The sequence below is a fragment of the Schistocerca nitens genome, chromosome 2 (genome assembly GCF_023898315.1).
Source record: "Schistocerca nitens isolate TAMUIC-IGC-003100 chromosome 2, iqSchNite1.1, whole genome shotgun sequence".
NCBI classification, from domain to species: domain Eukaryota; kingdom Metazoa; phylum Arthropoda; class Insecta; order Orthoptera; family Acrididae; genus Schistocerca; species Schistocerca nitens.
In genome coordinates this window covers 686,527,151-686,550,929 of record NC_064615.1, presented here as the reverse complement: position 1 = coordinate 686,550,929, position 23,779 = coordinate 686,527,151, and the positions used below count along the sequence as shown (strand labels likewise).

At 41.5% G+C, this 23,779-nt stretch overlaps 1 protein-coding gene across 2 annotated transcripts in view; it reads right to left on the bottom strand.

Moving 5' to 3' along the window:
- LOC126236833 (uncharacterized) overlaps positions 1 to 21,915 on the bottom strand; it is a 44,660-nt gene extending 22,745 nt beyond the window's left edge. Inside the window, exons 1-3 of one of the 2 annotated variants that reach the window (XM_049946433.1) lie at positions 21,835 to 21,911; positions 21,653 to 21,766; positions 7,406 to 8,292 (exon numbers count right to left, since the gene is read on the bottom strand). In XM_049946433.1, coding sequence (XP_049802390.1) covers positions 7,406 to 8,292; positions 21,653 to 21,656 — 891 coding nt within the window. In that variant the 5' untranslated portion in view covers positions 21,657 to 21,766; positions 21,835 to 21,911. Of the gene's footprint in view, positions 1 to 7,405; positions 8,293 to 21,652; positions 21,767 to 21,834 lie in introns of both variants that reach the window. The other variant, XM_049946434.1, reaches the window with a different exon arrangement.
- Between the last annotated feature and the right edge of the window lie 1,864 nt (positions 21,916 to 23,779).

Below are 23,779 nucleotides of genomic sequence, written 5' to 3'. Positions count from 1 at the left end.
GTGTTAACACAACATAATGTATTGAGAATATTAAAAGCTAGATTATCGGCCTGTGTCAGAAATCACCTGGTTAATGTTTCAGACGAAAATTTGAAGTAATTTGTATTTGTGTTAAATTCGATCAACCTGATGCAGGAAGACATGAAGTCCACGTCAAGATCGAATAACGAGTATAATAATGCGAACACTGGTGTCTATCACTCACCAACTGGCCGCATAAATGATTATAATGTGCAAAGAGCCAACCAAATGGATAAAGCAAATCCATGCAATGTACCAAATGGTAATCCGAAAAATAGATGGAATAACAACACTGGAAATGGTTGTGACTTCCGACAGGCCCGAAACAAATTTAATAGAGACGATCGGAGGTATAATCCAGTCCAACCTAGCAACGACCAACTGTCAACTAGGCAGTTTTAGAACAATACCTTCCGGCAACAGCAAAGACATAATCAGCCGCAGTCTGCACCACACCAGGAGATTGGCACATGTAGACTGTGGTGTTGGCAGAAGAGCCAACACCGTGTTACTAATGGAGGCCGAAATGCACGTGTTTTAGCTCACGCAGATTGGCGTGAGGAGAGAAGAACTATACTGACGTGAGGTATGGTACATGACAACGAATTAGAATTCAGAAAGCCGACGTAATCAGTTTGATACTTAACTTCAATACATTAATGATGAACGTCACTCTTGACGGTAGTTGATTCACAATATTATCTTTTCAGAGTACATTCTTGAAGAATATGGCGCCTTGCTAGGTCGTAGCAAATGACGTAGCTGAAGGCTATGCTAAATTGTCGTCTCTGCAAATGAGAGCGTATGTAGTCAGTGAACCATCGCTAGCAAAGTCGGCTGTACAACTGGGGCGAGTGCTAGGGAGTCTCTCTAGACTAGACCTGCCGTGTGGCGGCGCCCGGTCTGCAATCACTGATAGTGGCGACACGCTGGTCGTACGTATACTAACGAACCACGGCCGATTTAAAGGCTACCACCTAGCAAGTGTGGTGTCTGGCGGAGACACCACAGAGACACCAATAATGACGCAGGTAACAGACGACGCAAGTAGTGGCTGTGAAGCTCATCCAACAAACTAATCGTGACTGCCTCGAGTCCCAGAGACGCGTTCAGGGATCTAACAAGGTCTACGACCTGCAGTTGCTGGCGCTACGATACATCGATGGAAAGGAATTATCGGAGTAATTATGTGAGGATGTCTGTGTGACATGCTTAATTCTCCCGTTCCAGTGTCAGAAATCGTGTTTACAATCGTGGGATGTCAATCACTGAAGCTTTAGAAACGGGAAATTCGGCTAAAGTAATATCGAGCGCCTTTTTCGAAAAGCTGTCGCGAAAAGAAAAACTACTAATTTTCCAGTGGTGAACTGCAGAATTTTACGAGCCTTAAACACAAGATTAGAAATTGAAATTTGGAAATGAAACAATTACATGCACGTCCCTGATTGTTGAAAAATTGATGTGGATTGTATCCTGGGCATTAGTAACACACAAGAGAGGGACCGAGGCACCGACTTCTCAGCGGGGTAAGCGAAATTTTGGATCGACGGTGCTTCATTGGAGGTTGACTTAATAAGGAAAGAGGGAGTACATGAGCGGTATTACCATGCGGCCCGCATAAGCTTCATCATCACAAAAAACGAACGCCGAAAAAGTTTTCCCTGAACACAATTAAAGCAACTGAATTTTCAGATGAAGTAATCGAGAAACTAAAGTATTGTATTCACCTCACTGATGAATAGTAGCAACAGTTATCAAGCCTCCAATTGTGTCATTCGGTTGCTTTTAAAGAAAGCCGGGAATTATTAAAAGATATATCTGTCGTATTGACGTTATGCTACATAGGACATACTGTCACAGCTTATATCCGGTTCCCTGGCGTCTTAAGAAAACTGCAGAAGAGGAAATAATGAACAACTTGCTTCACGACTCAAAAAATTTCACGCCTGAAGACCTGATGTTGAGATGAAACGAAAGAAATTTACGGACAGATAAAATTCCGATGGCAGAACATACAGACACACCTTGGGAAGAGAAAATTAGACAAGCTGTGGTTAATCTCACCGAGAAGGCCTAGACCTGCAAAGAGGTTTATTACAGAAAACTCAAACGGATGCAGATTCAGGATCGGCGAAAAGTATTGCTGCTAGCACACCCGTGATCTTCATTACTTTCCAGAAAGAGTAAGGAGTGGCAATTATTATAGACTAGACCATTGGTAATTGTGAAGATTCCAAACCCTGGTACGTATTTATTGGCGTATCTAGAAATTCTACGAATCAGATGACTGTATCGGCATCAGGATATTAAAAAGTGTCATGTGAACGGATTAACCCTCTCTGAAAAGGGCAATGATGATTAAATTCATACTAATTAGGAATTACATAGTGACGATTGATGGACTATAATTAAATTTATAGTAATTATGTTTGGCGTTGGACTATGACGCACTTATAGTGAGACCAGGGATACTAGTAAGAGACTATCTACAACATAGTGAGTACTTTAGAGAATTAATGATAGGTTTATCTAATAAGTAACTAATTAATTCTTTTTAGTGACGACCAAGTTAATTATTTTTAGAAAGAGTGTTTATATATATTTGTAAGGCTGTGTGATCTTGAATTTTAATTATTTATATTTTGATGTAGGATGTGTTTTATCCATACAGATTCCTGCATGTACCTAAATTGACTGAATTTACTCGAAGGAGATATTGTGATTTATAATGATGGTGACATTTTAGGATATGCAGGAATTATCGATAATGAGCAGTTAATTTTGCTACATTCTTGCGAATTAGTAGAGTTGAAATTTGATTGGCATATAAGGGGTAGATTGGGATTGATTTGATGGTTCCCGATCCTAGTTAATTTTACTTTCAGGAACATGAAATCCCTTATATGTTTGTGTGATTTATTTGATTAAAGATGATCACGAATGTCAAAGGAATTAAAGTATCTATCTGCTCTAAAGTGAATTCCGATTCGGACGTGGTCCGAAATGAAACTGATAAGGCATAGGAGTTTAAGTGAAAAATGTATGATGAAAGAATAAAAGTTATAAGAAGACAAGGTGATGTATAGTCTTCGTCGGAAGCATTTCCCAGTAGCATATTTATTTTGGAGATACAAAAATTTTCTATAAAGGATTATAATGTGATATTGATGCATAGAGAGAAGGACTCCTAATATGAAGAATTATCTTTCTTGAATATCGGCTCATATGAAAAATTAGTATATGTCGAGTTATTGGTAAAAGTTAGAAAAGTTATTGGATGATCTACCGACTTCCTACAGCCGAAGAATACCCGTTTGTAATGAAATGATCATAAGCAGTGATTTACTTTGGTAAGACTTATTTAAAAATACACTGAACAGTTCAGTGACCGGGTTGTTCTAATCAGAATCGACAGCAGACCAACACCGACAACGATTGTTCATGTATACATGCCGACGTCGCAAGCTGAAGATGAACAGATAGAGAAAGTGTATGAGGATACTGAAAGGGTAATGCAGTATGTAAAGGGGGACGAAAATCTAATTGTCATGGGCGACTGGAATGCAGTTGTAGGGGAAGGAGTAGAAGAAAAGGTTACAGAAGAATATGGGCTTGGGACGAGGAATGAAAGAGGAGAAAGACTAATTGAGTTCTGTAACAAGTTTCAGCTAGTAATAGCGAATACCCTGTTCAAGAATCACAAGAGGAGGAGGTATACTTGGAAAAGGCCGGGAGATACGGGAAGATTTCAATTAGATTACATCATGGTCAGGCAGAGATCCCGAAATCAGATACTGGATTGTAGGGCATACCCAGGAGCAGATATAGACTCATATCACAATATAGTAGTGATGAAGAGTAGGCTGAAGTTCAAGACATTAGTCAGGAAGAATGAATACGCAAAGAAGTGGGATACCGAGGTACTAAGGAATGACGAGATGGCCGTGCGGTTCTGGCGCTGCAGTCCGGAACCGCGGGACTGCTACGGTCGCAGGTTCGAATCCTGCCTCGGGTACGGGTGTGTGTGATGTCCTTAGGTTAGTTAGGTTTAAGTAGTTCTAAGTTCTAGGGGACTTATGACCTAAGATGTTGAGTCCCATAGTGCTCAGAGCCATTTTTTTTAATGACGAGATACGTTTGAAGTTCTCAAATGCTATAGATACAGCAATAAGGAATAGCGCAGTAGGCAGTACAGTTGAAGAGGAATGGACGTCTCTAAAACGGGCCATCACACAAGTTGGGAAGGAAAACATAAGTACAAAGAAGGTAGCTGCGAAGAAATCATGGGTAACAGAAGAAATACTTCAGTTGATTGATGAAAGGAGGAAGTACAAACATGTTCCGGGAAAATCAGGAATGCAGAAATACAAGTCACTGAGGAATGAAATAAATAGGAAGTGCAGGGAAGCTAAGACGAAATGGCTGCAGGAAAAATGTGAAGACATCGAAAAAGATATGATTGTCGGAAGGACAGACTCAGCATACAGGAAAGTCAAAACAACCTTTGGTGACATTAAAAGCAACGGTGGTAACATTAAGAGTACAACGGGAATTCCACTGTTAAATGCAGAGGAGAGAGCAGATAGGTGGAAAGAACACATTGAAAGCCTCTATGAGGGTGAAGATTTGTCTGATGTGATAGAAGAAGAAACAGGAGTCGATTTAGAAGAGATGGGGGATCTAGTATTAGAATCGGAATTTAAAAGAGCTTTGGAGGACTTACGGTCAAATAAGGCAGAAGGGATAGATAACATTCCATCAGAATTTCTAAAATCATTGGGGGAAGTGGCAACAAAACGAGCGTTCGACAATATAAAATGGTGCAAGCTGTTCGAGATTCTGAAAAAAGTAGGGGTAATACAATGTGTACAACAACCAAGAGGGAATAATAAAGAGTGGACGATCAAGAACGAAATGCTCGTATTAAGAAGGGTGTAAGACAAGGCTGTAGCCTTTTGCCCCTACTCTTCAATCTGTTCATCGAGGAAGGAATGATGGAAATAAAAGAAAGGTTCAGGAGTGGAATTAAAATACAAGGTGAAAGGATATCAATGATACGATTCGCTGATGACATTGCTATCCTGAATGAAAGTGAAGAAGAATTAAATGATCTGCTGAACGGAATGAACAGTCTAATGAGTACACAGTATGGTTTGAGAGTAAATTGGAGTAAGACGAAGGTAATGAGAAGTAGTAGAAATGAGAACAGCGAGAAACTTAACATCACGATTGATGGCCACGAAGTCAATGAAGTTATGGAATTCTGCTACCTAGGCAGTAAAATAACTAATGACGGACGGAGCAAGGAGGACATCAAAAGCAGACTCGCTATGGCAAAAAAGGCATTTCTGGCCAAGAGAAGTCTACTAATATCAAATATCGGCCTTAATTTGAGGAAGAAATTTCTGAGGATGTACGTCTGGAGTACAGCATTGTATGGTAGTGAAACATGGACTGTGGGAAGACCGGAACAGAAGAGAATCGAAGCATTTGCGATGTGGTACTATAGACGAATGTTGAAAATTTGGTGGACTGATAAGGTAAGGAATGAGGAGGTTCTACACAGAATCGGAGAGGAAAGGAATATGTGGAAAACACTGATAAGGAGAAGGGACAAGATGATAGGACATCTGCTAAGACATGAGGGAATGACTTCCATGGTACTAGAGGGAGCTGTAGAGGGCAAAAACTGTAGAGGAAGACAGAGATTGGAATACGTCAAGCAAATAATTGAGGACGTAGGTTGCAAGTGCTACTCTGAGATGAAGAGGTTAGCACAGGAAAGTAATTCGTGGCGGGCCGCATCAAACCAGTCAGTAGATTGATGACAAAAAAAAAAAAAAAAAAAAAAAAATCCATTGCTATGAAGTGAACACTGACGTGGGCTATACCTCTTCCGAAACTCTTGAATTCATGAAGGATCCGATGGAGAAATGTGATACTAGCCCATTCGTTCGCAGTATCTAAGATAAAGATCTCCGACTGATCCATTGTTTAAAAAAGTTTCATGGCCTATGCCATGAATGCGAGTCCAGTGTGCTAACCACTGCGCCACCTCGCTCGGTTTTAAAATGGTAGCAACCAAATTTAATTGACATTTAAATTTGTTGCTTCCAAGAATGGCATTTTACTATCACACATTTTCTGTTACTTTTTCTCTTTTGACGCAAATGTTTGTGCGTAACAGCGCAAGTAGTCTATATGGATCAAAGACTCATTAGGACTGCAAGAGAGAGAGAGAGAGAGAGAGAGAGAGGGAGGGAGAGAGAGAGAGAGAGATTATCTCTGCTTCGTGATACAAAAACTCTGTGGATATAATGTGGAACATTACGTGTACTACGAGCATACTTACTTCTGATTTAGCAATTGTGGAGAGTATGATCGCAGCGGAACTGTAATTAGCAGTATTGTTTGAAGCTGCCGTTTTGAATACGGAATGCAATTTCATTAATTATGATAACATTTCATCTCATACAAGAAGATGATGTATCCTGAAACGAGTAGACAGAAAGATTATTTATGGAAAATGTAAACAAAATTGAAATTTGGCGCCAGACTCACCGCTGAACAAATGAACGCTGACTGAGCTGGGATACACAATAACCTCAATTACAGTCTGCTTTGATGAAGTGTAAAGTACTTTTTGCGACCAAATTTTCTGGAAATATGAGTTACATTTACGTGTGCTTCAGAGCACCTCACCAGAATGCTGAGGAAAAACGGCTTTCCATACAAAAACGTAAGTAAAAACGAATATTTGCGCGAAATACCACGACAAACTAAATTACGTCTTAAAGCATAAAATTATAGGTTAACTCCTAACAAAATTTCTCATCAACATCGGTTGCAGTTGACAAGCTACCAGTACGAAATAATACGCAAGTGGTCCTGCAAAACCATGCAAACCGAATGTAAAGGTATTAACTAACAGAAACAAATAGTTGTTTGAATTAAATATTACAGATTAAATAAAACAGAAACCCACTGACGATAGGGGACTGATGACCTCAGATGTTAAGTCCCATGGTACTCAGAGCCATTTGAACCATTTTGAACCACTGACGATGACACAGAGGTGTTGAAAAATGTTTGGGAACTTTGAAAAACGGGGTTTTGCGTAACTGGCGGACCTTATATCCAACAAACTAGAAAATACTGAACTCACTGGATTAACTCTATGCCTGTAGGCAACTGCATATCGAGTAATTTACTATACAACAACAATGTTCACCAAAACTTCAAACCAAGTGTTTTATGTTGTGTTCTGCCCAGACACTTTTACGAATAAATTACAAAATATTGTTTGTTAGATGAGCACTTATATTACTGAACAAAAATATTAAATAAAGAGGTATATTATTGAACGAGAAAAGTTCATTCTCACCTGAAAGTCAACCAAACGGCCTTCTGAAACTTCTTCATCCATGTACTTAAACATCATGTTGTTCTTCCAGCAGTCACCGTGAGTCAGAACTGGAAGTTTTGTTTGCTTCTTGATCTTCTCCATCCTTTCATATGTAACATCGATAAAGCGGTTGGCAAATGTCCTGTATCTTTCTGAATATTGTTCGTAGCCAGGACATTTTTCAAGCTCATTTGCTAACCCATTTATGTACTTTGTGGCTATTAATGCCAAATTCTGCAAAGAAGTTTCATCCGTGAACATGTTTAAACTATATTTGTCCTTGTAATGGGGCTGTTTGCTGAGCACATAGACTGAAGCAGCATGCAGCCGGGCGTATGCCCGCAGCACGACAGCACAGTGTTTGAGGTTTAGCGGTTGGCCAGCCTCAGCTAGTTTGAAGCCAGCCGCTGACAGATCCTCCAACACGAGAAAAGTCACGGGCTGCCGACCCCATTGGTAGCACTTGGCTGCCAGCGGCCGGAACTCCTCTTTCTCCAGCGCTGACAATTTCTCATGGATCTGTGGTATTATATCATGCAACATCTCTGCCTCGGTCTTGAATATATCTAATTTTTCTACTATGTCCTTCAATGCACCAGATTCAAGAAGTGTTTTCACTATTAGGGTTTTCTTCTGTGTCTCTTCATTGTCTTCATATCTCAGAAAGACAGTTAGTCTGAACATCAAGCTTGCATAGCCAAGTCCTTCAGCATTTGCGTACAGGACATTCATGGAATCGATGGTAGTTTTCTTTCGTTCTGCATTCTTCAAGGCAGATTGTATGAAATCGTGATTTATCCATGAAGGTGGAGGAACTCGGGTATCAGTTGATGACTCCATGATGTTAGCTCGTCTCTGAACCAGTTCTGTAGACAGAATAAAACATTGTATCACAGCCTACGTAGATAATCATATAATCATAATGAGGCACACACACACACACACACACATATATATATATATATATATATATATATATATATATATATATATATATATATATATATATATATATATATGCAGTTTCGCATCTCACTTGCTTTCGTACTATTGGAAAATATACAGCTGTACAGCTGTTTTATTCATATGCCTACTTTGAAGGTGGTAGAAGGTATCTGTTTTACATTGTTTCGATTGAGTATTGCAGTGATTCCGTTGACATGCCATAGCTGCTGGCTGATATGAGAAGACACAGGTACACTGTTGAGAAGCATTTAGCGGCGTGTGTGTCTCAGTTTTAACTAGCCAGGGTTGAGTGCAGAGCCAGAAAGGTATCTTTCGTGAGAAACGAAATGGCTATAATTAGTATTTTAACACTGTTCTTCATATTGATGAAATATCACACTTGAATCTCGAAAAAAGTTCAATAGTTGAGCTATCACAATGTGATTCATGTGACAAAGAAGAGCTGAATTTCAAGTACTATGTTCAACAATGTGTGATTTATGTACACGAAATGATATGAAATAGCGTCTGTGAACGATTTGATAACTTTCTCAAGCAGTAGTATGAAGACCTTGGTGGCGCTGTTTCTAATTGGGACGCCTCACTTATGACTGTTATTCTCTGATTATAAATGTGCGATATATTGTAGTTCACACATGAGGAATGTAGTTTTCTGATCTAAGGGAAATTATCATTACAAGAAAAGGTTAGAAGGGAACACTCCCCATGTCATAATTGGACCAAAATGCCGTCACAATCCCTTTTTGGACTATAATTTTTCGAAAGATTTGTGATGGGAAATTTGTCTTTGCACATGTTGCAGCTCCAAAAGAAGGGCATCGTATATCATTCTTGTTTACAGTAGTACAGAGCAGCAGCATACGTTTGCCTTCAGGTGCCTGAGTCCCTTTATGAAAAATTTCAGAATCGCTGTATTGGGTATGATTTGTCAACATCTGCAACCCACTGAAATGGCCAATATGAAGCCCGGACCTTACCATGCCAGACAACTCTTTATGGAGTGTAACAAGGTTTCATTCAGCTCAAAGTTGGTACAAGACTAATGAAGCACTCCGTCTTCAGGCCGCAAGTGGCTCATCGGGACCATTCGACCGCCGTGTCATCCTCAGCTGAGGATGCGGATAGGAGGGGTGTGTGGTCAGCACACCGCTCTCCCAGTCGTTATGACGGTTTTCTCAGACCGGAGCCGCTACTGTTCGGTCGAGTAGCTCCTCAGTTGGCATCACGAGGCTGAGTGCACCCCGAAAAATGGCAACATCGCATGGCGGCCCGGATGGTCATTCATCCAAGTTCCGGCCGCGCCCGACAGCGCTTAGCTTCGGTGATATGACGGGAACCGGTGTACCTAATGCGGCAACGCCGTTGTAAAAAGACTGATGACCATCTGCGGAAAAGTGTTGGGAGAGACTTCTGATGCATAGCATATGAGACGCTTTGTGAGATGCCATTAATGACATTAAACAGAAAATTACCATAGTTTCCCTGCAAAATCTCTATCCATAACCAAATACACATCAAACACGTTCATGTACCCATACCGCAATGCACTTTCCCCTTCTTCAGTGAATCTTAACTTATTGAGAATTTGATAAGAAAATTATAGAAATAATGTACTGATAAATAAATCAATACAAAATTTTTGCAACAATCAAGTGAACCCTGTAGTGCTTGCAAGAAATGTTTATGAAAACCATGTGGCACAGTAACTGCACGTGTTCGTTAAGTGGAATGGACAGAGCTATGATAAAACGGGGGATGATTTGTTGAAGTATAAGTTTGGAGTGTGGCAGTACATGGCTGTCAGACCTCGACTCTGGGAATTGAGTAGAGGAGAAGACATAATTCGTTTGAGACGTGGTGTTTGGGTACATCCTGATAGCCAAAGGGAGTAGTAAGATCACAAATCATATATTTCTTACAATAGTGAAAGAATGAGGAGTATATGAGCAATGGAAAAATATCTAGAAAATGGCAACGACTGAAGTGCATAGATCAAAGTGTAAATGATGTCAGCCGTAGATATTAAACAGAAATGAAGACGATGTAACGATCTAAAGTTAGGGAACAGTATTGCCAATCAATCTGTTGCAAAAATCCTCGGATTCCACACTAAATAAATGAAGGAAATATTTTCTGAGAAGCAGATGAGGCAGATGAGCACATAAATAAAAAAGTGAGGCGGTGGCTTGTTTTAGGTCTTTCTCCTCACATTTTGCTCTATTTGCGTACGAGACTCTCTTGCTTCATTTACTTCCAAATTCAGTTTTTAGTTGTCACCTTTTGACTGATATAGCACGCTGATTATACTCGTATGAGTGGTTAGTGGTAGCTTGTAACAGTGTAGGTTAACCACCTCTCTGTACCTAATGTAACATTTCATTCGAGTAGTAGCTCTGTTTCCCACTGCATCTGGTCTTGGCCAGGTGAACTCCTTTTCCATCGGGTGAAAACAGGAGGAAATTTCACAGGGTTTGGAAGAGCTGGCAGTCACTCAGAATGTAGCTCCTACAGCTCGTACGCTAGCAGACCGCGCGGACAGTCAAATGAGCCTTTCAGTGTTTGTCCTCAGACAATGAGCTGCTGAATGGAAGACTGGTGTCCGCTATAGCAGAACAGGAAACCATTGATGAAAGGCGTGAGAACTCTGCTTGTTAGTAACCTTTGGGTGGAGCTCTCAGGCGACGACATGCCGCTATCCTGCTGTCAGTTGTAGCCACTGCTGTGTCGCCATATTTCTCATCCCATGGGAACGTTGTGCGAAGTCCGCGGCTCGTGGTCTAGAGGCTAGCGGGTACTTCTCTGGTTCACGGGGTCCCGGGTTCGGCTGCCGGCCAGATGGAGGATTTTCTCTGCCCGGCGGCTGGGTGTTTGTGTCGTCCTCATCATTTCATCATCACCATCATCATTTGTGAGAGCGACTGGATTGGACTGTGAAAACAAAATGAACTGTTTAATAATTGGGACCTCGTACGGGCGCTGATGACCGCGTAGTAGAGCGCCCCACAAACCAAACATCTTCATCATCAACGCTGTGTAAACACCCAGCAGGGTTCCCAGAATTACCGATGAACAGGTCAGTAAGTGGGATCAGGCCAAAACTAGTCTCGCGTTTCCATATACGCGTATCTCAATCGCGGTCACATTTTAACATTATGGTGGGGGCCAAGAAACGGACTTCCAGATCAATAATGGAAGAGCATTTAGGCCTTTTCTGTTATAGGCTTGAACAGATTGTGCGAGGTGCCTCTCCGAGGTTTGAAGGAAACCTACCAAAAGCTGAGACAGGCAGTCGGAGTCGGTATTGGGATTTGTATGGGTATTATGATTCGAACTTCTACTTGGTGATGGTACTATGGACTCTGCGCTTGTACGTGTTTTTCTTGACTTCAGCCCCCCGCCAAGTCTTTGAAGTCTTACTTTGAACATACGCGCATCGTCAGCCTGTAATAAAAACTATGATGAGATCCGGCATTCGCAGTCACATCAGCTCAGCTCAGGAAGAATTAGCGCCAGCCGCAGTTCGGCGCACCGCGACATACCACGTCAGTAGCGGTTAAGGTAAGATCGCATTTGCAGTGCACACCCCCACCTTCGGAAAGGGGGAAGGGCTAGAGGAGTTTGCTCCTGGTTTCTATCTTTTTGTTTCTCTGGTTTGAGCTACGCGCTTCATGCATGGGTATGCAAGTTTTTGTGCGACCTGATTCTTGCTTCAAAAGGGTTTATTTTCGTAAGCATTCATGTTTTATTTCGTAAGCGAATTAAGTCTTTGGAACTCAGCCCCCTATTCACGCTACTTTGTGATGCCTCCTATATTTATTGTTTTGTTGTGTGTTTCTGTTCGAATTCGTGCCTATTTTGTGTAATTACATAGATTTGCAACCACTGTTGGCTAAAATGGGTCTGAGCACTATGGGACTCAACTGCTGAGGTCATCAGTCCCCTAGAACTTAGAACTATTTAAACCTAACTAACCTAAGGACATCACATACATCCATGCCCGAAGCAGGATTCGAGGCTGCGACCGCAGCGGTCGCGCGGTTCCAGACTGTACTGCCTAGAACCGCTTGGCCACTCCGGCCGGCAGCAACCACTGTTGAAAACGTAAATTGTGCCCTTTATGTGTCTGGGTACCAACTTAGTCGTCATTTTCGAGTATGATGCTGGTGGTGACCCTAACGACTACTCATTTTCTTATCATTGCTCTGCTCTAATTATGTAAATTCATTCTCAAATTGTTTTATAAACTCCACATTTTTAAGTCCTGAGTGATTTTTCCATATGGTTTGAATAAATATTATTTTACAAGATCAGCTCTATCATTCAGAAATCATTAAGGTAAATTATTGTACTGAAATGCCTGGGTCCTACATCCACAATCAATGGAAGAGGTCCCTGACAAGTTCTAGAACTTGTCAAATAACGCTGATATGTGCGGCAATTAATTGTTTTCAAACAGCTTATTACCTTCATGTGAGTAACGTATCATTTTATATGACGTGGAGTAATAGATTCAGGATGAAGAGATCGTGTTCACAGCTCCCCCGGCTTTTGGCATAAATCGGCGTCTCTGCCATTTCTTTTCTGTCAGGGTACGGGATTCGACCTTGCTTTCCTCGATTCAAAATCAGATACAATTTTGTCTTAATCACAAATAAATAAATATATGAATGGAATACTCGGGTGAATTACGAACAAGAGCAAGCAATTGTTAATGAATATGTTTAAATTTTTGGGTGTACATTTTACATTAGTTAATAGTGCAACGCTTTTCATTATTGTGTCAATTTTTTCCTGGCGTCTTGTGGGTGCCGTCCACATCTTCTCTCGTATGTCTTCTTCAATGTCTGTAATAAATCGATTGAGTGATCTGCGCACTGCACTGTATGCGAATAGGCAGGTGCATCGGATCTTTTAGCGAATGAGTACTAGAAGCCAGACGAGATACTCATGAAATATGGGAACAGTCAGAGCTTTGGTTCATGAGAAAGCAGGCGAAACTGCAGGTAGGACTATAAATGGGGAGCAGTTTCAATGGGAATACAGTAGTAATGTGGAAGGTATCCTGTTGCATAAAAGCGGGATCAGGCAGCGACAATGAGTGATGAGAGTGACGAGATAGGCGGTAATGTAGAAAACACACAGGGCATGCATACACATTTGCCCCAACCAGCGGTGATGATTTCACCAGTGGTAAGGAGTAACATGCGGAGGCGAGAACACAGTGAGCATACTAAGGATAATCGCAGCTGACATCGAGGAGATTACGATGTTACAGAAAGAACGAGACGAGAAAAGAGATAGGAATTGTGGCGTCACCGCCAGACACCACACTTGCTAGGTGGTAGCCTTTAAATCGGCCGCGGTCCGTTAGTATACGTCGGACCTACGTGTCGCCACTATCAGTGATTGCAGACCGAGCGCCGCCACACGGCAGGTCTAGTCTAGAGAGACTCCCTAGCACTCGCCCCAGTTGTACAGCCGACTTTGCTAGCGATGGTTCACTGACTGCATACGCTCTCATTTTCAGAGACGACAGTTTAGCATAGCCTTCAGCTACGTCATTTGCTACGACCTAGCAAGGCGCCATATTCAGTTACTACGAATGTATTCTGAAGAGATAGTATTGTGAATCAGGTACCGTCAAGAGCGACGTTTATCATTAATGGATTAAAGTTAAGTATCAAACTAATTACGTCCGGTTTCTGAATTCTAATTCCTTGTCATGTTCCAGACCTACGTCAGTATAGTCCTCCCTCTTCACCCCAGCCTGCGTGAGCTAAAACGCGTGCATTTCGGCCCCCACTAGTAACACGGTGTTGGCTCTTCTGCCAGCACAACAGGATGCACGAAATGTCATAAGAGGAACTTTCTAGGCGGATAGAGGCAACGTTACATACGTTTACTGAGGTGACACAGAAACACGTGGATCAGAATACTAAAGACGTAAAAGAACCCCAAAAATCCAACGAGGATTTTCAGACGAAAGGGACAGAATTTAATAACATAAGTTTCAGATGCATTAGAGACTCAAAGACCAACAATTACGAAAGTAGCGGAACATATAAAGGAACTCCAGCAATCAAACAGAAAATAAATGAGATAGAACGCAAAGTCAGCGAAGAGGAAAAGATTGCGGAGAAGGGACCCGACAGGCATCCCTTGCACTGAGTTGCGACACAGCAGAAGTGCAAGAACTGTTAAAGTTGAAGGAAAATCAAGAAAAGACATCATGGTCCGCAAGCAAAAGGAGGAAATAATTATCGAAGAACCCCGACGTCTGCCACTGAAAGTGTCACAAGCGTTAGGAGTGGTAAGAGGTACCGGCGCAACTGAGTGCAGCATCCCGTCTGTACTTGACATGGTTTTGGTACGACAGGCAGTAACCAACATCGGCCACTCACAGACAATAAGAACATGCCATCGCGGACGCCGAGTGCCTCATGTTATGTCCACTGAGTCGACGGATGGGAAAGCCTTCGACTTTAACTACTACCTGAAACTTCGTAAATTATAGATATTTTTTCTCTTGAGACATCAAGCTTCTGACTTGTTTGATGCGACCGCCAAGAATTCCTCTCCTGTGCCAGACTCTCATCTCAGAGTAGTACTTGCAACCGACATCCTCAATTATTTACTAGATGTAGTCCAGTCTCTGTCTTCTCCTACAGTTTTTACCCTCTACAGCTCGCTCTAGTACCACGGAAATTATTCCGTAATGTTTTAAGGAATGTTCTACCAGCCTGTCTCTTTTTCTTGTCAGTATTTTCCATTATCTGTCCTCATAATTTTCAACATTCTTCTCTAATACAGCATCACAGATGTTTTGATTCTCTTCTTTTCTAGTTTTCTCACAGTCCATGTTTCACTGCTGTACCAATCTGTGCCCAAAACGTAAATTATCAGAACCTTCTTCCTCAAATCAAGGTCTATGTTTGATACTATTAGACTTATCTTGGCCAAGAATACCCTATTTGCCAGTGATAGCCTCTTTTTTATGTCCTCTTTGCTCCGACCATCAAAAGTTGTTTTGCTTCCTGGGTAGCAGAATTACTTAAATTCATCTACTTCGCCATCACCAATCTTGATGTTAGGTTTCACGCTGTTCTCTTTTCTGATACTTTTCATTACTTCCATCTTTCGTCGATTTACTCTCAGTGCATATGCTGTACTCATTAAACTCTTCATTCCATTTAGCAGGTCCTGCAATTCTTCGTTACTTGCACAGAGTATAGCAATGTCTTCACCGAATCTTATCACTGAAATGCTACACCTAAATTTCATTCCCACTCTTGAACACTTTATTTCCGTCATTGCTTCTTCGATGTATAGGTTCAATTCCAGCACTGCGTTATTCCTCTCTCACTCTTATTGTTATCACTTGGTTTTTGTACATATAATATATTAACCGCCTTTCCCTACAGTTAACCCTGATATTTCTCAGAAGTTCGAACGTCTTGCACCATTTTAAATTATCGAACGCTTTTTCCAGGTTGACAAATCCTATGAAAGTGCTTTCATTATCTTCAGTATTGCCTCCATTATCAACCGCAACGTCAGAATTGCCTCTCTGGAATCTAGACGTTTCCTAAAGCCAAAGTGACCTTCATCCAACAGATCTTCAATTTTCTTTTCCATTATTATGTATATTATTCTTGTCTGCAACTTGCATACATGAGCTGTGAAGCGGATTGTGCAATAATTTTCCCACTTGTCGTCTCTTGCACTCTTCAGAATTGTGTGTGGATGATATTTTTCCGAAAGTAAGATAGTATGTCGCCAGGCTCATACACCAACGTGAATACTAGCGAATTACTCCAATGATTTTAGAAATTTTGATGAAATATTATGTTTTCCTTTGACCTGTTCGATCTTAACCTCTTTTAAATTCTGGTCTTAACACTGAATCTCCTATTCCTTCTGTATCGACTCCTGTTTCTTCTCCCATCATGTCATCAAACAAGTCACACCTCTCATAGAGGCCCTCTGTGTACTCTCTCCACCTATGTGCCCTCTCCTCTGCATTTAACAGTGAAATTTCCATTGCACTCTTAATGAAACCACCAATGCGTTTCATTTCACCGAAGATTCTTTTGATTTTTCGATATGCAGAGTCAGTGCTTTCGACAATAATTTCTTTTTGGATCTTTTCACATTTTTCCTGCAGCCATTTTACCTTAGCTTTCCCACACCTCCTATTTACATAATTCCTAAGTTACTTGTATTCTGTGTTTCTGAATTTCTCTGCTCGTTTTTGTACTTCCTTCTCTCATCGATCAGCTGCAGTGTTCCTTGTTTTACCCATGGTTTCTTCTCAGTTACCTTCTTTGTATCTTCTTTTACGCTCCTGTGATTGCGCTGTATAGAGATATCCATTCCTCTTCAACTGAACTGCCTACTGAGCTATTCCCTATTGCAGTATCTAGAGAAATTCAAGCGTATATCCTCATTCCTCACTAGTTTCATATCCCGCTTCTTTGGGCACTGATTTTTCCTGCCTACTTTCTTAAACTTCAGCCTACTCTTCGTCACTGAGTCTATATCTGCTCCTCGGTACACCTTACAATCCAGTATCTGACTTCAGAATCTCTAGGTGACCAAGATGTATTCTAACTGAAATCCTCCCGTATCTCCCTGTCTTTTCCAAGTATACCTCGTCCTCTTGTGATTCTTGAGCTGTGTATTCGTCAATACCAGCTTTTTTACGCTGAGTTAGTCTTAGTCCTGTTCAAATGGCTCTGAGCACTATGGGACTTAACTTCTGAGGTCATCAGTCCACTAGAACTTAGAACTACTTCAACCTAACTAACCTAAGGTCATCACACAGATCCATGCCCGGGGCAGGATTCGAACCTGCGACCGTAGCGGTCGCGCGGTTCCAGACTGTAGCGTGTAGAACCGCTTGGCCACTCCAGCCGGCCTTTGTCCTGTCTCACTCCTAGTACAAAGTCTATATTCTCTTATAACCATTTCTTCCACTCCTTCCCCTACAAACGCATTCCTGTCCTCCGTCACTAATAGATTTTCATCACCCTTTAGGTACTGAATTACCTGTTCAATATCAAAAATACTTTATCACTTTATCTTTGACTTACGACTTCGCCATGTGTACCTGAAGTATCGCTGTCGGTGTTGGTTTGCTGTCAATTCTGATGAGAACGACCCAGTCACTGAATTGTTCACATTTACTCACTCTTTGTCCTATTTTCCAATTCATAACGAATGCTACTCCGGTTATACTATTTTGTGCAGCTGCTGGTATTACCCTATACTCATCTGACCAGCCATTTCAGTTCACTGGCTGCGGCTAATCTAGATTTAGTTTTAGCGTTTCACTTTTTAGATTTTCTAGGTTTACTACCACGTTCAAACCTCTGAGATTCCACCCTCCGACTCGTAGAACGTTGTGCTTTCATTAGTTATTCAATATTTTGCACATGGTCACGTCCCTCTTGCCAGTCCACTCCCTGAGATCCGAATGGGGGACCAGTATGAAATCTTTTGCCAATCCAGAGATCATCATACACTTTTTCAATTACGGATCACATGCCCTGTAGATATCTGGATACACATTAAGTGTCTTTAATGCAATAGTTTCCATTGCCTTCTGTATCCTCATGCCGCTGATCGTTGCTTGCTTTTCCTCGTTTAGGGGCGGTTTTCTCACCTCAAGGGCAAGAGAGCGCCCTGAACATCTGTCCGCTCTTCCGCCATCTTTGACAAGACCGTTAGCTGAATTAGGGTGATTTCTTATTGCGGAATACTCTGGCGCAATTGTTGATGATTTTATTCAGAACTTAAGAGATGGCAGAGTTATTTCACGTAGTGTTGACTGTCTGATAGCACTAACAACTCTACGCAAATGCATCTGCTCTAGTTCGTTAAGTTGAGGCCGTGGGATACTGCGTCGTCCACTATGAGAGTAGTGAATGAAATTTGATATTCTCGGCACACTCTTGACACTGTGGGTCTCAGAATATTGACTTCCCTAACTATTTCCGAAATGGAATGCTCCATCCGTCTAGCTCCAACTGTCATTCCGCGTTCAAAGTCTGGTAAGTACCGTCGTGCGACCATAATCACATCGGAAACTTTTTCACAAGAATTACCTGAGTACAAATGACGGCTCTTCGTATGCACTGTACTTTTATACCTTGTGCAAGCGATACTACTGTCATATGTATATGTGTACATCGCTGTCCCTTGTCTTTGCCACCTCAGTGTACTACTGTCATATGTATATGTGTACATCGCTGTCCCTTGTCTTTGCCACCTCAGTGTATTTGGTAAATTGTATGGCCCTATGAGCCTGTCACCGACAATTCCTACCCGTACATTCATACTGAATCGAACGTGACACCTCATCTCCACGATTGCTCTAGGCTTTGCATCTGCCTAAATGTGCATAATTACTGTAGCATATCTTTTTTGCCTTATCTGTAAATAAAATGCAGGCTTTAAACTGAGGATCTTCAGCAATAGGCTGTAGAAGGCATTGTCAAAACTGGACGCAGTGCATATGACAGGGATAAAGCACATGCTCGTGCAGACCAGACCATGCAGCGGTGTGGATGGCAGTACAGCAGCTACCGTTCTTCGCACACTTGCTCGAGGATTACCTCCTACATACCGAAATACCTGCTCGTTCGTCACTGGCATCCGTAATCTGGGGGGCTTAACATGGCCCATTGTCCATGGTGCGAATGACCCACTGTGTGCAAGTCGCCGGAATAACCTGCTGTACATTTCTGCCAATAGCCTGGCGAGATCTAGGAGTCATCCGGAGTACAGTTAACGGACCTCGCGATTAGGGCCATCAGCTAACCTATATCAGAATACCCCTTATTCCATTTACTTCGTGAAATAGAAGGCCTCCACTGAACTAACAAGTTTGTTGGCATAGCCATCCTCCGCAGCAAGCCCAGAATTATTTATTTTGTTAAAAAAACTGCCTTTTCTTACTGCACTCAATTTTGTTTCTCCCAGACGCGTTTCACCTTGTTTCTACTCTAAGGCTTCTGCAGTTTTTTGCTGAATGATCAAGCACAGATGAAAAATAATTCATTGTATACACAAGTAGATAAAACAATAGAATAACTCTCCAAAAAAGGATTGTTATCATAATATTAATAATAATACTACCCACCACCTTTTCACTCACTTGTCCATAAACCCCTCCAAACAACATTTAAACCAAAACTCAAATAAGCTGACCACCAAAGCTTTCAACCACACTCTCTAACAGCTATTAGATTCATATTCAACACTCTACAACACAAATCAACCAACCCTTTCCCCCCCTCCCCCTCTCCCCGCCAGCCAACCAGCACTCACACACACATAGACACGCACCTACACAGTGCCATCTCCAGACTACATGGAAGGAAACGCAATGCCAACAAACTTAAATAATTACTTATTTACATAAAAACGCGACGGGAACTGTTTGAAAATGTAAAAATAACAACATCAATACAAAACTGTATCGCTCTCGATCCCATAAAGATGTCTTAGAGTAAAAAAAAGGCGCAACGCGTCTGGGAGAAATAAATTACAGAACAACAAGAAAAGACGTTTTTATTTACAAAACAAATGTGCTCCACTGAACTGTTTATAGTACGGTATGTGCGAACTGTACAGAACAAAGTCGTTCAGCTAACGTAACGCATCTGCAGTGTAACATCAATTGACTGATGTAGCAGATTGCTGCACTGTTTTGACTCACATCAGCGCCACTAACAATGTCCTGAAAATTACAACTACTCAAACATGTGAAATCAACTGCAACAGTAAGACAGACTGAACCACCGAATATTACTTAATATTAGTCACAAGACGACCTATCTGTCAACGGGAATTGGCTTACGGGCATGTCACTGCAGTAACCTACCACCTGATGTTGGAATACATGTATTTCTTTGAAACACCCTGTGTTATTTTAAATGTATAAAATAGTTTTAACTGGATTTTGAAAAAAAATATATTTTCAAATTTTAGATGATGGAAGCTCCTTGACTTACGTTACTGCCCATTACTGCTATTCACCTCTCAAATCATCTTTCCCAGGGTGACGTAACTAAAATTAACTTTAACAAATTATCTCGTAATAAGTATATCACAGTCTCATTTATGCGGACATATGAATGTATTTTCAGATCCCTAAAATCATTCATGGTGCGCCCTTGAGAACTACCAGCACTGTCTGAAATAACGATTGAAATCTGGATACTTCTCTCACTAATGACCATCCCAAACATTATACCCTCACTTAAATTTGGATGTCATGTGTAATCGAGCAAGCAGTTAAGTTCTGTTGCCAAATGCCTCTCCATCTAACTCCACAGTCGCCACTTTGTGAAACATTAAAATGATTACAGAGTACTTCATTTCACTAATGTTTACTGCAAAAGTAAACACTTACAGTATTTCCTTTATACAGGTAGTGTTCGGATTATAGACCTATTTTAGAGTACAAATTTAACAGAAAAGATGCTGCTGTATTACCTGAACAGTGCTCAATATTTAAATCCTGCATCTCTCTGAGTAAATCATTGACAAATAAAGCATCTTAAACGCTTTATTTTAGACGAGCTATTTCTCATACATTGGAATATGTTATCTTAGTTCAAATGGCTCTGAACACTACGGGACTTAACATATGAGGTCATCAGTCCCCTAGAACGAAGAACTACTTAAACCTAACTAACCTAAGGACATCACACAAATCCATGCCCGAGGCAGGATTCGAACCTGCGACCGTTGCGGTCGCGCGGTTCCAGACTGAAGCGCCTAGAACCGCTCTGCCATATCGGCCGGCTGTTATCTTAGTTAAATATGCTTAAAACCTTCCAAATTCGGTGATCATGTGTCTAATGTAAGTTACAGATTATTTATAAGGTAAAATGAATTATAAACGATACGTAGGATATAATATAGATACTTATTAAGTGATTACCCACCACACATTCCCTCATAAAGCATCTGGCCATGATCGCATTATTAGTGACACATAAATTTTTTCCCCTATCGCGTTTTCGCCGACACTGTCAAGGATAAACCTGTGGCCAAAATACTAAGCATTATTTCAAAATATTCCTTCGCGAGTCATATAGGGGAGTTTTTCCGATCGTGCTATTCACACATCAGTGCAGGAAGAAATGGTTCAAATGGCTCTGAGCACTATGGGACTCAACATCTTAGGTCATAAGTCCCCTAGAACATAGAACTACTTAAACCTAACTAACCTAAGGACATCACACACACCCATTCCCGAGGCAGGATTCGAATCTGCGACCGTAGCAGTCCCGCGGTTCCGGACTGCAGCGCCAGAACCGCACGGCCACCGCGGCCGGCAGTGCAGGAAGAGACAAAACGCACCTAAGAAAACGTTGTATTTAGTTGTAGTAAATATATAATTAAGAAGTGTTTCATCATATGCTACTAACCTTTAGATGTAAGTAAGAAATGTCAGCAGCAAATTTGAGTATCAGATTTTTCGCGTTTTGGAGGAGGTCTCTTGCGTTAGAGCAGGCCAGTAGGATTCTGATGCCCTGATAAACGAGCTGCTGCTTTTATAGTGGAGGGCATCACGTTGCTAGACGGATGTGCGCAGCGAGGGAGGGGGGGAGCGATAGGGAATCATGGAGGGGATGAAGTTTACGTAACGCGTTGAGGCAGAGCGGCGGAAAATGAATTCATGTTGTGAAGCGGTGATGCTGCAGAAAACAGTCAGTTTCCTTTGGCTGCGCTATATTTTCCAATGTGTTCAAATAGGGCAACCGATTTTGAACAACCTTGTACATGACACAAATGTTAGTAAAAGTCTTGAAGACGTTGCGTCGTTACTCCACAGCTAGTGTTGGCGAAACGTCGGAGGGCGGGGACAGCTGCCGCAGTTTTCTGAAGAAGACAGGTACAATTTTTTCTCAGAAAGACGATTCTAAAACAACATGGTCATCAAAACCTGTTATAATATTTGTCATTCTAGTAAGTTAGCGCTGTATAACAACTAAACGTGTAATACATAATCGCCTACGCCGGCCGGTGTGGCCGAGCGGTTCTAGGCGCTTCAGTCTGGAACCGCGCGACCGCTACGGTCGCAGCTTAGAATCTTGCCTGGGGCATGGATGTGTGTGTTGTCCTTAGGTTGGTTAGGTTTACGTAGTTCTAAGTTCTAGGGGACTGATGACCTCAGATGTTAAGTCCCACAGTGCTCAGAGCCATTTAAACCAAGCCATAATCGTCTACTCATTAGATCCTGAAATGAAAAGTAACATGTTGCATATCAGCAGCAGTTTTCCTGAAAATCGTATGAAACGAAGCGACCATTTGGATGCATTTTAATAACTTTCAGATGCTGAAATTCTTCCAGTCCATCTGTGGCATGAATCAGCAAACCAGTGTTCAGTATTATTAGCTGAAAAACAGTCTTGGTTCCAATTTTAGTTTTTTTATTTATCAACTACGCGTTTCACCTTATTTAGGCATCTTCAGGCTGATCCTACTTTGGTATTTCTTAGGTCTATCCTTTAGACAGTGTAGCTAAGGGGCATCGTCGAGTACATTAGGCCAACATCGCCTTCGTTAACCTCAGTAAATACTTTCTAGATGGACATGAGTGACTCCAAGAGCTGCACAGCGCGTTCAGGTTCACAGGAGCAAATAACATAATAAGATCTTATTCTATTATTTGCGCCTGTGAAAATCACAACCACATTTGTGCCAATCTGCTTTTATAGTGGAGGTCATCACGTTGTTAGGAGGATCTGCACAGCGAGGGAGGGGGAGGGGGGGAGCGATAGGGAATCATGGAGGGGATGAAGTTTACGTAACGCGTTAAGGTAGAGTGGCGGCAAATGAATTCATGTTGTGAAATGGTGATGCTACAGAAAACAGCATTACATAATTGTTACATCATCTATATCTGCCTGCTTCACAAAAGACGCAGTACCCGACAAAGGTCCTATGCAGAGAGCCACAAAATAGTCGTAGTGTGCGGGTGATACAACGATTTTACTTCTCTTTGGTAGGAAACAGCCTTTGGGAGGTTGTAAGCTCATATGTGAGGCTGAACACTTAACGTTCTCTGATTAATGGCTCATCTTAACATTACACTGATCGCTCCCAGTAATCAAATTAATGCAGTTGACATCATAACATTTAACAGTACCACATCTATCAGCACAGTATGTGATGGGACCACAATTAATAGCACAACGAATAATGCAATGGAGGAGAGTAATCAGGGAAGGAAACGTGTCGTAAACGGCTTTAGGCTTTCCTACACATTGCATTCCTATTTTCAGTCAGAACTTTGGCAAGTATCAGTCTCCACATTCAAAATGTAAGGACGCCTCAGCGTCTGGGGTGGTGGGGGGTGGGGGAGGGCTG